Source organism: Electrona antarctica (genome assembly GCF_951216825.1).
Source record: "Electrona antarctica genome assembly, chromosome: 21".
In the NCBI taxonomy this organism is placed as follows: domain Eukaryota; kingdom Metazoa; phylum Chordata; class Actinopteri; order Myctophiformes; family Myctophidae; genus Electrona; species Electrona antarctica.
In genome coordinates this window covers 40,053,523-40,070,130 of record NC_136802.1, presented here as the reverse complement: position 1 = coordinate 40,070,130, position 16,608 = coordinate 40,053,523, and the positions used below count along the sequence as shown (strand labels likewise).

The window sequence follows — 16,608 nt, the reverse complement described above, 5'->3', positions numbered from 1 at the left end:
GTGTTCACACATCATATGGGCCACTACAGCAGTGTTCACACATCATATGGGCCACTAACAGCAGTGTTCACACATCATATGGGCCACTAACAGCAGTGTTCACACATCATATGGGCCACTAAAAGCAGTGTTCACACATCATATGGGCCACTAAAAGCAGTGTTCACACATCATATGGGCCACTAACAGCAGTGCACACACACACCAACATCCGGTGATCATTGCTCTGATCAGCTCAATGTGGGACTAGATTTGAATGCTGTGTATCTAAATCTAAATCTAGTTGTAATGTAAGGAAAATTGCACACACACACATATATATATATATATATATATATATATATATATATATATATAAACATACACTGTATAAATATTGTAGCGGTTTCAGATTTTTTTTTAAATGATGCCATTTGTCTCCCGAAACCTTTTTCTACTTCACAGTTTTGTTTTCAGTAAGCTTATGAAATGACGTGTCTCCCGAACCTTGACGCAGTGGATGTGGTCCTCCGATTGGGTGAGCTCGGCGAGGGCGTGGCCTCTCCTGCGGAGCTCGCCGACCTCCAGCTCCAGCTGGCGTATGAGGGCGTCGGCCTGGTGCTCCGCCGCCCGCCGGCTCATCTCCATCACCTGCTGCAGCTCCGCCCGGCTCCGCTCCACCGCGCGCACCATGGCGCCCAGTACGCACCCGCTGCCCGCCGCCTCGCGCTCCACCGCCACCTGGCAGGTAGGGGCCGATAGAGAGAGTGTTTGTTTGGGTACTGTTGTTGTGTTACTGTACTTGTGGGGGGGCTAATGTCCTAATGTCCTCCACGAATATACTAGAGACACGGTTCCCAAAGTGGGGTCCGCAACGCATAGCCAGGGGTCCGCAAAATAATGTATTTTTATTCTTTCCCATTAAATGGGTGGCATGGAATGAGTTAACACATTTGTGATCCCGTTGACAGGTATACTCGTCCTGATTAATTAATGTTGCGCCGTGCGTGGGGCGCTTTTGACGAGTAGGCTCGTCTTGAGGCGTTTGATGTCGCTATAACATTGCCTTGCTATTTTCCATTTTTTGAACCGCTCCGTTTGCTGTGCACCGTTGCTAGGGCCCCGCCCACACCGTTTCTGTATAACCTACATTAGCTTCTGTTTTAGTCGCGGCCTTTGCCAGCTTTTGTTCTGTCTGTGGTTTTGAACTAATCGCGATGTTCGGAGGTCTTTTCTGATTATCCGGTGAGCGCGATGGGATTGGGAACATTGGCGTTTTCTAGAGCAAGGATGGACCTCATTTTAGCTCGCTAGCATTGATGCTAAGCTTTAGCATCCAAGATGGAATCCAAAAGCGGACGCGTGTCATAGTGGAATAGCCTGAAATCACCGGCACCCAAGCACCATACCGCTTTCATCCACCAGACGGCACTCATTGTGTTAAAAAAAATGAATTATGGTGTGTGTGATATGAGCTTACCATCACAGTAATCAAATTCCATTGGCTTTGGATAGAAATGAGACAGAGTCCATGCAGTCACTTTCAGCTAGAGCACTGCAGAGGGGAGGTGTGTGTGTCTGTGACTGTGACCAGCTGGTGGTCGTTGACGCTCGTTAAATGGTTGCGTTATGGTTAAAAATGTTTTTTAGAGTTAAAGGTACAATTAGGTAAAGATTCAGTTTAGGATTAGTATAGTAATACAAACGTATGTGTGCGTGCGTGCGTGCGTGCGTGTGTGCGTGCGTGCGTGCGTGCGTGCGTGCGTGTGCTTGGGTCTCCTACCTCTAGTTCGGACACAGACATCCTGATCTCCTCGATCTTTTGGACTCTCAGTTTGATCATGACCTCAGTGTTCTGCTCCGACGCACTCAGCAGGGCCTGTGCGCACACACACACACACACACACACAATTTACAATTTAGGCATTTAGCAGACGCTCTTAATCCAGAGCGATTTACATTAAGCAAGAACAAAAAGCATGGGAATACATCCCATATATAAAAAGCATTTATCAAGAAACATGCGTAAGCTAAGAACGTAGCTAGAACATATCTATATAATGACACTGTACATATAAACTATACATATATACTATACTATGCTGTACATATATACTATGAAGTGCTATGACTACATACAATGCAATTATTGTGCTTTCTACATAACATGCTATAAGTCTGTATCAAATGCTATCTAAGTCTAAAAAGTGCTGTCTAAGGGGGTAGGGTAAGTGCTATGGGCCATGGTGGAGTCTGAAAAGGTGGGTTTTCAGACTACGGCGGAAGATTGGGAGTGATGCTGCAGTTCTGACTGCAACGGGGAGTGCATTCCACAGTTTTGGAGCCAGAAGGGAGAGGAGTTTGGGACGTGTGGAGCGTTGTCCCGGCGTTTTTAGTGAGGGTACTTCCAGCTTTCCTGCATTGGCTGATCTGAGTGCACAGGAGGGTTTGTAGGGTTCAATCATACTTGCAAGATATGGGGGAGCCATACCTCTGGTTGCTTTGAATGCCAGCATCAGGGTTTTGTATTCTGTGCGGGCAGCGACCGGGAGCCAGTGGAGGGAGCGGAGCAGGGGGGAGACATGTGAGAATTTTGGCTGGTTGAAGACCAAGCGAGCTGCGGCATTTTGGATCAGTTGGAGAGGCTTAAGTGCCAGTAAGGAGGGCGTTACAATAGTCGAGTTTTGACAAGACTGTTGTCTGGATTAGGAGCTGGGCTGATTCCTGGGTGAGGAACGGTCTAATTCGTCGTATGTTATAGAGTGTGAACCTACAGGATTGAGTGACAGCTGTGATGTGAGTTTTGAACGAGAGCTGACTGTCCAGGACAACACCAAGGTTCCTGGCTGTTGGGACAGACGTTACCAGGGCGTTACATAGGGCAGGACTTAGCTGGGAAGAAGAGAAGCTCAGTCTTGTCACACACACACACACACACACACACACACACACACACACACACACACACACACACACACACACACACACACACACACACACACACACACACACACACACACACACACACACACACACACACACACACACACACACACACACACACACACACACACACACACACACACACACACACACACACACACACACACACACACACACACACACACCGCAGAGAGGACCATGAGCACTCTTCCTCAGCAGAAAGGTTTTCGTTTCTACAATTTTCTAAATTCCAAAAATAAGAATAAGTGTATAGGCACTTAACGGGAGATGACACTCTGATTGGTTAAATTCATGTTACAACCAGAGTTCATTCAGATTTATTTAGAAAATAAATGCAGCGCCTTTGCACTTTGCGCCTTACTGTGAGTTCACATTATGCATCACTTTAACCTGCAAACGTGGAGTTTGGACACACCCTCAAGCACTCGCGCCATGCATTTTAGACCATATGCACTAATGAATCATTTACAGTAGATATGTCTTGTCTGAAAGCACTTGGTGATCTAATAACTCTACTCCATCTTCCTCCCTATACCCTTTCTTTCCCTCCCTCCCTCCCTCCCTCCCTCCCTCCCTCCCTCCCTCAATCCCTCCCTCCCTCCCTCCCTCCCTCCCTCCATCCATCCCTCCCTCCCTCCCTCCCTCCCTCCCTCCCTCCATCCCTCCATCCATCTATCCATCCCTCCCTCCCTCCCTCCATCCCTCCCTCCCTCCCTCCCTCCCTCCATCCCTCCCTCCCTCCATCCCTCCATCCATCTATCCATCCCTCCCTCCCTCCCTCCATCCATCCCTCCCTCCCTCCCTCCCTCCCTCCCTTCCTCCATCCATCCCTCCCTCCCTCCCTCCATCCCTCCATCCATCCCTCCCTCCCTCCCTCCCTCCCTTCCTCCCTCCCTCCCTCCCTCCCTCCCTCCCTCCCTCCATCCCTCCCTCCCTCCCTCCATCCATCCATCCAGTGGTGTAAAGTAAATAGTACATATACTCAAGTACTGTACTTAAGTACAATTTTGAGTTATTATTATTATTTTTACTTTTTTGTGCTATTTCCAGTTTTCAGTACTCAGTACATCTCAGAGTCAAATAAGTTTGAACTCCGCTACAATTATTTTATTTGACAACTTAGAAAATTATGACAAAACATAGCCTATACATTAACCACTTCAGCCCTATATACATTATACGTGAGTACTTTTCCAACCACGGCATCCATCTGTCCAGTCTCTCCTCCATCCTACCTTCTGCTCCTGCCACTCAGTCTCCACGGACACGGTGTCGTGATCTCGGTGGTCCAGCGTCTCACACTCTGGACAGATACACACCCTGTCTGTCCTGCAGTACACCTGGACATGTAAAAGTAAAGTAAGTAGCCTGCCATGAGGCCCATAGGGCAGGAGCCTATCTCCTGTTTCTGTAGCCATGAGGCCCATAGGGCAGGAGCCTATCTCCTGTTTCTGTAGCCATGAGGCCCATAGGGCAGGAGCCTATCTCCTGTTTCTGTAGCCATGAGGCCTATAGGGCAGGAGCCTATCTCCTGTTTCTGTAGCCATGAGGCCTATAGGGCAGGAGCCTATCTCCTGTTTCTGTAGCCATGAGGCCTATAGGGCAGGAGCCTATCTCCTGTTTCTTAGGGTCGGCGACAGAGTACAGCATCTTGCAATGGGTCTGGTCCACAAGATTCGATACTCCACCAAGATACCCATGTACCTGTGTAGATACTTCCTTAATGTTAACGAAGTCCACACCCACAACACCAGAGGGAGTGCAACGAATCATGTTCAACCCAGATTCGGCACAAACAAGGGACTAAATTATTTTCGCTCATATGCCACCAAAATGTGGAACGCCCTACCAACAGTCATTAAGACATGCGAATCCCTTGACTCCTTCAAAACCGCTCTCAAAGGGCACCTACGGATGGCTGCAATTCGAAACTGGCCCCCGTAAAATCTGAATCCCCCCCCACCGCCCCCCCCCCCCCTTTTTCCCCTCACTGTATATGTTTCTTTTCCCTTTTTACCTCCATTATGATGAATTCCTGTACTGTTCTTTGTCTATATAGAAGTGTCTATTTGTACGTCTCTAAATGTTTTGATGAATTGAACATGGTGGACCCTGTTGTAAACAAGTGTAATGCTTAATTGGGTCGTCCACTCACAGTTAACAGCCTTTGTATTGAGTTTGTGCTTGAAATGTACTGTAATTCTGCAAACTGTTAATACAATTTTCAATCAATCAATCAATCAAAAGGCCCATAGGGCAGGAGCCTATCTCCTGTTTCTGTAGCCACGAGGCCCATAGGGCAGGAGCCTATATCTCCTGTTTCTGTAGCCACGAGGCCCATAGGGCAGGAGCCTATCTCCTGTTTCTGTAGCCACGAGGCCCATAGGGCAGGAGCCTATCTCCTGTTTCTGTAGCCACGAGGCCCATAGGGCAGGAGCCTATCTCCTGTTTCTGTAGCCATGAGGCCCATAGGGCAGGAGCCTATCTCCTGTTTCTGTAGCCATGAGGCCCATAGGGCAGGAGCCTATCTCCTATTTCTGTAGCCATGAGGCCCATAGGGCAGGAGCCTATCTCCTGTTTCTGTAGCCATGAGGCCCATAGGGGCAGGAGCCTATCTCCTGTTTCTGTAGCCATGAGGCCCATAGGGCAGGAGCCTATCTCCTGTTTCTGTAGCGTGAGGCAGCTTGATGTACAAGTACACCCCCTGGACATGACGCTATAGTATGTCGCAGGGACTTACCCCCAATCCAACCCTTGATGCTGAGTGTCAAGCAGGGAGGCCCTGGGTCCCATTTTTAGAGTCTTTGGTATGACAGGACAAAAATGTTCAAAATGACAGCATTGTTTTTGCCATTCTAAAATGGCATCGGCTACCGTCTGTGGCCATACCAGTATGATGTCTGTTATATACGATCTTGTTTATGCTTGTTCATAGTTCATATGTTGATCCAGTACACTCTTAAAATCATTCACTGTTTTGGTCATTCGTCAGGTCTTAACCAGAAGGGGTACAAAAAGCCAGCTCAGGGTAAACTATATGAACCTTTATCAACCGATAACAGGGTAAGTGGTCATGGGATTAACGCTTAGTATGTGAACTACAAAGGAAACTGGGGCACAGGGATACATCAAAGCTATAGCAGCGGTGGCCTAAGGGTTAGAGGAGCGCCCTTGTTGCCGAAAGGTTGCCGGTTCGATTCCCCGGACGGGCAGGAAAAATCTGGGTGGGGAAGTGATTGTCATCACTCACCCAACACCGCTGAAGTGCCCTTGAGCAAGGCACTGAACCCCCAACTGCTCCCCCTGGAGCTGCTTAGTGGCCAACAGTATAAGACTGTGGTTGTACTGGTCAGCTCCCAGGTTTTAATGTGTGTGTGTGTCTGTCTGTCTCTATGTGCAGGGCGTTGCTGAAAATGAGCACCTGTGCTCAGCTACTTCCCTGGGTAAAAAAAAAAATAGCGTGTATCTACAAAACACTTTGAATCAGTTTAAATAATATAATCGTCATCCATCTAACATTACATACCTTGCACTTGTCTTCTAAATAAGACAACTAGCATCGGTCTGCAAGAGCTCATAACAACGTCTGTGCAACAACAAGCTAGAAGTTTGCAAATGTGTCTGAAACGATAACGTGGCGATATGAAGCGCATGCTCTCAGTAAAATGCCCATACCAGTATTTAGAGTTGTCACGATAATTTCATAATCGTCTAATTGCAATTATTTGAGGTAATTACCGGTAATTATTTTTGCATAATTGTCACAATCGTGTGCATGTTGAAAAAGGTTCATATAAAAGCAGAAATAGCCGATCTACAAGGTGTCACTTTGTGATGCCTTGTAAGCTTGTATATCAGCTATTTACGCTTTCCTTTTAAAGAATAAAATACATACACAAATGGCAGTAATTTCTCTGTATATTTCAGTTCGTTTGTCATGTTCCAATGTCGCCCCCCAAAAATGGTAAAATTGCAATTATTTGCATTACAATTAATCACCAACTTAACCCATTTTGGGCGGGAACCCCTTTTGGTGCTTTAGCTATTGAAAAATAGCAGATCTACAAGCTCATAGCGCGGCACCGAGTGCCGCGCTACGAACTTGTAGGTCTGCTATTTTTGAAAAATCAAAGAACGACTGACATAGAAAACATAGCTTTTTCAGAAAACTGTCAGGATTTAGAAGACATGTGTAACGGCGACAGTCCGTACCAGTATTCCCCTTCGATGGACCTCACAGAGGGGCACGTTGGCGCTGGTGTCCAGCGCCGTCACCGTGAAGCGCCGCCGGCCTGGGTAGGGGTGGTGAGGTGGAGGTAGCGGCGGCGGAGGCCCGGCACCGTGGTTCAAGCTCTGGGCCTGGACCATGGCGGCCAGGGGACTCTGGTTGGGCACTGAAGACGCCAGAAGGGGGGTGGCTTCGGTGGACACAGGCGAGCACGACGTGACGAAAGGATTGCCTTTGGAGATATAATGCCATTACGGGAAGTCAGATTGAGAGCATCGTATGTGTGTCGTCAGTGGTCGTCTGACCTTAATATAATAGGGTGGGGTTCCGTCACATTTTGGAACTGTTTCCGGAACGGATGTCATCACAATGTCAGAGCTGGATATGTGGACTTCACATCTGCTATATACAATTACAATACTAGTGTTTCTTTTCAAGGACCACCACATACAGACTTTTAGGGGTCAGATCAGCCAACACAGGGAGGCTGTCAGAATCTTCACTAATTAGCCGGGACAAATAACGCTCCACACGTCCCAGACTCTTCTCCCTTTTGTCTCTGTGTATCGAATGAACTCTCCATTGCAGTCAGAACTGCAGACTCACTCCCAATCTTCCGCCGTAGACTGAAAACTCACCTCCATCTTAACTGTTGCAGTAGCACTTGCGCTAGCCTCGACGACCTTAAAGGCATATGCAAAAGCTAAACTTATGTAATTTAGATTAGTTTATGTAGACATATAGCACTCTAGTGTATACTCATAGATTAATTCCACAGATATTCCAGTGTTAGACGAATGTTATGTATTTGATGTATTCAGGCTAACAATCTGTGAAATTGCCCTTTAAAAAATAGGCAATAAATCAACAAATTAATTAATGAATGAACCAACCAACCAACCAACCGGAGACTGCCCATAAGTCCGACATCCCGTTACACCGACCTACGTGGCCAGTTAAGACTGAGGTTAGGGCTAGCAACCTACGTGGCCAGTTAAGACTGAGGTTAGGGCTAGCAACCTACGTGGCCGGTTAAGACTGAGGTTAGGGCTAGCAACCTACGTGGCCGGTTAAGACTGAGGTTAGGGCTAGCAACCTACGTGGCCAGTTAAGACTGAGGTTAGGGCTAGCAACCTACGTGGCCAGTTAAGACTGAGGTTAGGGCTAGCAACCTACGTGGCCGGTTAAGACTGAGGTTAGGGCTAGCAACCTACGTGGCCGGTTAAGACTGAGGTTAGGGCTAGCAACCTACGTGGCCGGTTAAGACTGAGGTTAGGGCTAGCAACCTACGTGGCCGGTTAAGACTGAGGTTAGGGCTAGCAACCTACGTGGCCAGTTAAGACTGAGGTTAGGGCTAGCAACCTACGTGGCCGGTTAAGACTGAGGTTAGGGCTAGCAACCTACGTGGCCGGTTAAGACTGAGGTTAGGGCTAGCAACCTACGTGGCCAGTTAAGACTGAGGTTAGGGCTAGCAACCTACGTGGCCAGTTAAGACTGAGGTTAGGGCTAGCAACCTACGTGGCCAGTTAAGACTGAGGTTAGGGCTAGCAACCTACGTGGCCAGTTAAGACTGAGGTTAGGGCTAGCAACCTACGTGGCCAGTTAAGACTGAGGTTAGGGCTAGCAACCTACGTGGCCGGTTAAGACTGAGGTTAGGGCTAGCAACCTACGTGGCCAGTTAAGACTGAGGTTAGGGCTAGCAACCTACGTGGCCAGTTAAGACTGAGGTTAGGGCTAGCAACCTACGTGGCCAGTTAAGACTGAGGTTAGGGCTAGCAACCTACGTGGCCAGTTAAGACTGAGGCATGGCCGGTTAAGACTGAGGTTAATTAGGGTTAGGGTTAAGGATATGGATAGTGTTAGTAATCGGTCGGACTAACGGGGAGGTCGGAACAATAACATGTTAGCGAACCGACCACACGTCTCGTACCTTGACTTTGTGATTCTGAAGGGATGTTCACCGCCGGTGTCTTCTGTCCTCGCGGCAGCTTCTTCTTCAGCTCGTCAAACAAAACAGGCCCCGCCTCCCATCCTCTTCCTCCTCCTCCTCCTCCTCCTCCTTTCGTCGCCCTGCCTCCTATACTTGCTCTTCTCGTCACTTTTCCGCTCATGGATTTGAACTGCTCTGTGATCTCCCTCAGGGTCCTGTTGATCTGCAGCTCTGGCCTCTTCTGGAAGCTCTTCTTACACAGAGGACACTGACACACCTGGCAATGGATCAATCAATCAATCAATCAATCGCTTGATATTGGTTGAACAATTTTGCACTCTTTAACACAACTCTTCTCTTCTGGAAGGATCCTTGGCACAAGACATTTTCTGCATGGCCATTGATTGATTGATCGATTGAAATATGTATTAACAGTTTGCATAATTACAGTACATTTCAAGCACAAACTCAATACAAAGACTGTTAACTGTGAGTGGACGACCCAATTAAGCATTACACTTGTTTACAAGAGGGTCCACCTTGTTCAATTCATCAAAACATTTAGAGACGTACAAATAGACACTTCTATATAGTCAAAGAACAGAACAGGAATTCATCATAATGGAGGTAAAAAGGGAAAATAAAAATATACAGTGAGGGGGAAAAGGGGGTGGGCGGTGAAATACCGGTACACATCATTGTTGGGTGTCCGTGGTACGAAAAACTGTGAGAACCACTGATGTGGAAGGCATTTGTAGAATGGGCCTCAGGTCTTAATGGGTTACCTAGAGAACGAGGGTAAAAGAATAAAGCTGAAAAGGTACCTTGGAGCCGTCCCAGTACCTGGTGATGCAGCCCATGCAGAAGCTGTGGCCGCATGGCGTGGACGACGGGTTGGTGAACACATCCAGACAGATGGAACACTGGAACTGATCGTCGGACAGGAAACTGCCGTATAAGGACATCCTGCAGGAGAGAGGGCGTCGGTTTTGGATCTCACTGTCCCTCTAGAGTAGCGTCTAGAGTCTAGACCACTGTTTCCCAAACAGTGAGTCAGGACATATTTGTGGGTCCCTTTATATTTTGATTGTTCATCATCTCAAAACATTTAAAAAAAACATTCCCAAAAAAGCTAAGATTTTCATTTCATTTCATAGGATTTCTTTCAGTAATGATTTCATGAAGAAATCAAAGAAAAATCTAAGAAATTCCATAAATTGGAAAAGTAGTAGTGAAAATAGCCAATCTAAAAGCCCACAAGGCGGCACAAAGCGACGTGTTGAGAGCTTCCACAAGCTTGGCCATTCAACGGGTGCATGTGTTTGGTCCGATGTATACTAACAGTTGGACAGGCGTTAGTCTGACACCCTGCCCCAAACCTTAACATTCACAGGGAAGCCACGTATGTGTCTTAACCAGCAACGCATGTCGGGAGCCACAGGTGAGTCTTAACACATTTTGGGCGGGAACCCCTTTTGGTGTTAGCATTATGTTATGCTTTAGCTATTGAAAAATCACACCCGTGTGAACTGAGTGGTGTAAGGTCTTATATAGACTGATCAGCTGTGGTCTGACGTAATGTCTGACGTAATGAAATCACACCCGTGTGAACTGCATGGGTGACCATAGCAACCATGCTCATTTGTTTTGGTACGAACAGACACGGGTACATTTCTTTTGGTACGAACAGACACGGGTACATTTCTTTTGGTACGAACAGACACGGGTACAAAGCCAGTTGTTGGAGTGGTTTACACCACTCAAAAATAGCAGATCTACAAGCTCATAGCGCGCCACCGAGTGGCGCGCTACGAGTTCGTAGGTCTGCTATTTTCGAAAAATCGAAGAACCACTGAAACATAGCTTTTTCAGAAAACTGTCAGGATGTAGAAGACATTTTTAGAATCTGATCTCAGGTCAAAATGGGTCAACTGCCCACGGATGTGTCTTAAAACACATTGTGTGCCCACACAACACTTTCAAAATAGTAACCCAGGGTGCCCAATTTTTACATTCATTTTTTTTTGTCTTTTTTATTTAGTGCCCAAGACGTCCACAGACGTCTTCGGCACTACATAGCGGGATTTCCCAGGACGTCTGTGGACGTCTTGGGCACACAACCCACGGGTGAGTCTTAACCAGCCACGCATGTGTCGGACTGTTGCATGTACGTCGGACCAACGTATGCACACCTCACTGTTTTGCATCTCGGGGAGACATCAAATTTGTCTTTTGGGTCAAGAGAGGCCATCTGAGAATCAGAAGCTCGACGGTTCAATTCCTCACCCCAGTCTATTTGTGGAAGTGTCCCTGAGCAATACACTTAACCCCTAACAGCTGCCCTGTGTTCTCGTCTGAGCCAATCTGTATACGAAATCAACACTGTTTTACTGGTGGCCTAAACTAAAGATTAGAGGAGCGCACTTGTTGCCGGTAGGTTCCCCAATTTGATTCCCTAGATACTCACACCTGCCCTAAACACAGGTGAAGTGCCCTTGAGCAAGGCACTGAACCCCCAACTGCTCCAGTGGAGCTGCTCAGTGGCCCGAAGCGAGTGTGGAATCGTCTTCGTGTTTGAGTAAGGACACGCTGCGATTGTCCAGTCCAGGACGTGTTGTGATTGGACAGTAGCCACTTTGAGTGGCAGTCGCGGCAAACGTTCTCATGATTTACTATTCTATGCATTCTAGTCTATGGCCAATGGTTGTGGGTTTTGTGTCTAAGAAGGGTGACATTTCCCTCTACCATATTAACGCATTTTGTATAATTAGTAAAAAAAACGGCCTGGAGCGCAGACAGAAGAAACTATTCCAAAATTCAAAATAGTGGGTGATCTAAAGGTCAGAGGTCAAAAGTCAGAACGCAAAAGTTGTTCGGCATGAGGAGATGCACATGTGCATTGAAGTTTTATTGCTGCTGGTCAAATGGTTCATTAGCTATGCCTGTTCAAAGTTAGCATTTTTTTCTCTGCTTCTCTCAGCTAAGGGGTCTTTGGGCTGAAAAACTTTGAAGACCCCTCAGCCCTGGGTTGGGTGCGTTTTTTCAGGCAAATATCGGAGCGAATTTCAGAGGACATTAAAAGAAAATCGACCTCACTTTATGTCCATCACGTTTGCACAATGCTGCCGAATATTTTGTCCGTATAAAGTTTTTTCGGACCGGGGTCGATTTTATCCGTTTTGGGGTATTATAGTGACAGGCTGACAGCTAGTGATAGCCTACTACTTTCGGATCCGCAAAACGCAACGAAAAAATGCACCAGTGTGCAACCACCTTCAGACCACATACTTCTTACAACAGATTGCTTACAGTAGCGGTTTGGGATTCAACGGCAATGCTGCAATCTAGCCCAAACATTTAGACTCTCGTAGAGGTTTTTTTCGATTCTGACGAATCTCTCAACGAGAGTCTAAACGACGAGGTCCCCTTTAAGAGGGCACGGGTTTACGTGTCTGCCTCAAAATCACTCTTACCTTGTACAAATGCAAAATCTAAAAATAGAAAAAGATTGCCCCACATGTCCGGTGGGTGTGCGGGAAACAATTACTTCCGTAGCGACCGTAGTTTTCAATAAAACAAATATTTTAATCCACTCCGTCCATACTCCTCCATTGTAAATGCGCAACAGAACATTGGCCGCGCCCCTAGTGGCCAGGGTTCTGTTGCGCATTTACAATGGAGAGAAAACCAAGATGGCCGCCAGATTCCGAGACAGAGTATGGACCTTAGTATGGACGGAGTGGATTAAAATATTTGTTTTATTGAAAACTACGGTCGCTACGGAAGTAATTGTTTCCCGCACACCCACCGGACATGTGGGGCAATCTTTTTCTATTTTTAGATTTTGCATTTGTACAAGGTAAGAGTGATTTTGAGGCAGACACGTAAACCCGTGCCCTCTTAAAGGGGACCTCGTCGTTTAGACTCTCGTTGAGAGATTCGTCAGAATCGAAAAAAACCTCTACGAGAGTCTAAATGTTTGGGCTAGCTGCAATCCGGAATGCTGCAATCCTGCAATAACGAATGAAATCTTAATTGAGTCAATGTGCATGGTAGGATAGGTAAATCTGCAGTGGTTGGATGTGGTCTCCCTTCTCTACCATTGAGAAATGTTATGTACACGACCGTGTCGGTATCTACTGCTGGTTGACAAGTAGTACTGTCCAAAGATCATATGCGCAAATATCTCTCCGCGGCCACTATCGCAATATCTTCTCCCCGAGTGGGAGGCCACATTTCTAGAGGTAATCCTCTGACTGTCCGGGCAGGGGGATGCGCTTATGAGCTTTAGACAAGATTTAAAGTCTACTTAGGGTGCTCATCTATGTTTGGTAAATTCATGTTACCTGTGTGACAGGGATAGATGTCGTGGTTTTCCAGGGGGAATTCTTCAGACGTGGCGGTTTGTCCTGGTGGACACACGAGTAGAAACAGACGAATATCCAGACTGTCTGTTATAGAGATCCCTTTCTTTATCTCTCTGTGTCAATCCTTTCTCTACCGGTGTCTCTCCATCAGACTCGCTCCCGCGGGATGTGTGTGGGTGTGCGTTTCCTCTCATTGATATAAATATGAGCGTGTGAATGAGTGACAGCATGCTGGGTGCTTTTCAACCCCTACGCCACTCGGGTAAAACCAAACCACGCCCCCTCACCTGTCTTGACTGAGCGAGCACCGAGTAAATGTGGCAGGACTGGTTTGGCTGAGGATATGTCAAACGAGACCAACACACACGTACGTGCACGGAACGCACTCGTGCGCACACGCACACAAACAATTTTGACACCCCCTATAATTTACTTTATTTGCCTCTGCTGATGACATTCATGGCCTCGTCATAAATAATAATAATATGACCATCCTATACTTCATCTCATGGGAAATTCCGTTTCCAGCTTCTCCAGCTGCTTGCTGCCCAGGTGGACTTGTACACAGGGGGGGGGGGGGGGGGGGGGGGGGTAGGAGAAGTTTAGGGGATCAGGGACACCTCGGCACGTTGCTCGGGGCCCGGGAATCGAACCTGGGACCGATCTGCTTCCCAGGCGGGCTCTCTACCCATGGCCGCAATTATGTCGGTCCGTCCAAACCTAGTGAACATAATATCTCGGGAACACAATTGGCACAAACATCCTCTGTTAAAGGACAGAGAGCACACTAACACTCACACATTTGTTTTACTATTTTTGTGGTGACATCAAAAGACATTCTTCACTACTGTAAACAATGTTGACACGCAGACATGCGTGAGTGAAACTGTTTTTCAGGTATTGGGTCAACGTGGAGGAGCCCTGACACGTGTGTGTGTGCGCGTGTGTGCGCGTGCGAGCAAGAGAGAGAGAGAGAGACAGACAAAGAGAGAGGGCGGCGGTGGCTCAGGGGTAGAGTGGCTGGATGGCAACCGCAAGGTTGCCAGTTCGAACCCGGGCTCCCCCAGAGTTAGTGTCGAAGTGTCCTTGAGCAAGACACTGAACCCCAAATTGCTCCTGATGTGCTGGCTAGTGCCTTGCAAGGTTTCTGTTGCCATCGGTGTATGAATGTGTGTGTGAATTGATGTATCTATGTAAAGCGCCTTGGATAAAGGCGCTATATAAATGCACCATTTACCATTTTATTTTAGAGAGAGGACAAGTGGATCTGTTATGCGTGTGGCTTTGGGTCCATTTGTCCCCTTAGAACAGTTGTTCCCTACCAGTGGTTCGGGGACCCACCGGTGGTCCCCAGCTAAATGATGGAGAGTTGGTAACCAAATGGACTCTTTATTAGATAAGGGTCCATTGAGGTTTCATTGTCTCCACCAGGCCGAAGGCATGGGGAGAGAGTATGTTTTGCACTCCGTCCGTCCATCCGCCCGCAATTTACGTGAAATCTTTCACAGACTTTCCTACTAGGCTGAGGAATATATCCCACCCTTTTCACATTGGCCTGTTATAGTGCCACCAACAGGTGAATTTTTGCAAAACATATTTTTGGAACAAAATTACCTCAAATCATCCAATTGCCATCCAAGGCGTAAAAAGAAAGGGCACCCTTTTCACATTGGCCTATTATAGCGCCACCAGGAGGCCACAACCTGACCTGCCCTGGTGGAGACCTGTGCCCAGAGGGGCACTTTATCTAGTTTGGTTTCATTTTATGCTTTGGAGAGTTAAAATATTGTTAATCATTTGCATTACTTAATTTACAAGAAGTCTACACAATCAGAGAATGTCAAATAATTGTTATTTTTTTATTTTGCCTGTTATCTATCCTATGGTACAACATCATTACAGCATGGAATTGTAATCCAAAGACAAACAAATTCTAATCCAAGGATAACAATATTCTTTAGTTTTGGATCTGCGAGGCTAAATCTCATCAAATGGTGAGACAGCCCTGATGAAGACCGGTATAGGTCATTTTCTTCTCCTCTTTTAAATATTTTGAGTGCCTTATTTCAATTGATGTCTAATCCCGATTGATCCAGGAGCACCTTTTAACTATTTGTACATCTTTTATCTACCTGCACGTGTCCGTTGAGCACCTGGTTCTTTGCTTGCCTCTTCAATCTATGCAAAGGTGCATTGAAACCGTTCCGGTGGCCTGTGGTCTCTACAACACCTTACTAAGATGTTTTCCCTTAGTTTTAAGCCCTCTGTAGAGTATGTTTGTTTCACTAATCTGCAAAGAATTAGCAAAGAGCATGAAAATAAATGTAGAAACATGAGTAGAGAAAGTATTAAGTAAGTATTATGTATTAAGGCAACAGGTGCGTAGGAGTGGTGAGAATTATTGTAATCCTACAAAATCAAAGAACACAAAATAATAATAACAATCTCTATTTGCAACGTATTTCTTCAAATGAACAGTACAATTAGTCTAAGAAATATGAGTAAACGTGACAGGGGAAGTTCAAGCCAAGGCCATGTCATTTTGCCACGACCTACTTTGCCCGAAACAGTAGGTCAAAGGAGGTGTCATTTACACTGTAACTCAAGGACCTGTACAGCTGGTTGGTTAAGCTATCAACTACAAAATCCTGGGATGCCTTTGGTTCCCACAATCAGATTTCTTTGTATTGTTCAATTGTTCATATTCACTTTTTTTTCTCTCAACACCAACCAGCATAGGAATAGTTGTTACAGTTCAGTTGAATCTATAAAATCGATGTGGGCCTTGATTACTTAACCCATTTTGAGTGGGAACCCCTTTTGGTGTTACATACTGTACTTATTAATTATTATTGTAGGTCTGCTATTTTTGAAAAATCGTTAAAATGTGCCTCAAATCTTTCAGAAAATTGTCATGATTTAGAAAACATATTTTTTAAATTTCGACGTCAGGCATGAATGGGTTAATATTCTTGGTTGGAAATGTTTTCCTTCTGGGGTACGTCGGCAGTGGCTCACAGATTACAACCACACACGGAGATTTTGAAAACATGACCAATGACCAAAAACTCCCATAATCTGCTGGGCGAAGTACAACAATGTGCAAACACAGCAGCAAGATTCGTGAGTTGCTGTGATAG

The 16,608-nt window shown here is 46.3% G+C and overlaps 1 protein-coding gene across 1 annotated transcript in view; it reads right to left on the bottom strand.

Annotated features, from left to right (window-relative positions):
- LOC306914382 (zinc finger protein RFP) overlaps positions 1-13,584 on the bottom strand; it is a 24,247-nt gene extending 10,663 nt beyond the window's left edge. The window contains exons 1-7 of the mRNA XM_079491377.1: positions 13,448-13,584; positions 9,926-10,067; positions 9,102-9,378; positions 7,156-7,403; positions 4,179-4,283; positions 1,763-1,858; positions 487-720 (exon numbers count right to left, since the gene is read on the bottom strand). Coding sequence (XP_079347503.1) covers positions 487-720; positions 1,763-1,858; positions 4,179-4,283; positions 7,156-7,403; positions 9,102-9,378; positions 9,926-10,066 — 1,101 coding nt within the window. The 5' untranslated portion in view covers position 10,067; positions 13,448-13,584. The remainder of the gene's footprint in view (positions 1-486; positions 721-1,762; positions 1,859-4,178; positions 4,284-7,155; positions 7,404-9,101; positions 9,379-9,925; positions 10,068-13,447) is intronic.
- Positions 13,585-16,608: the final 3,024 nt, after the last annotated feature.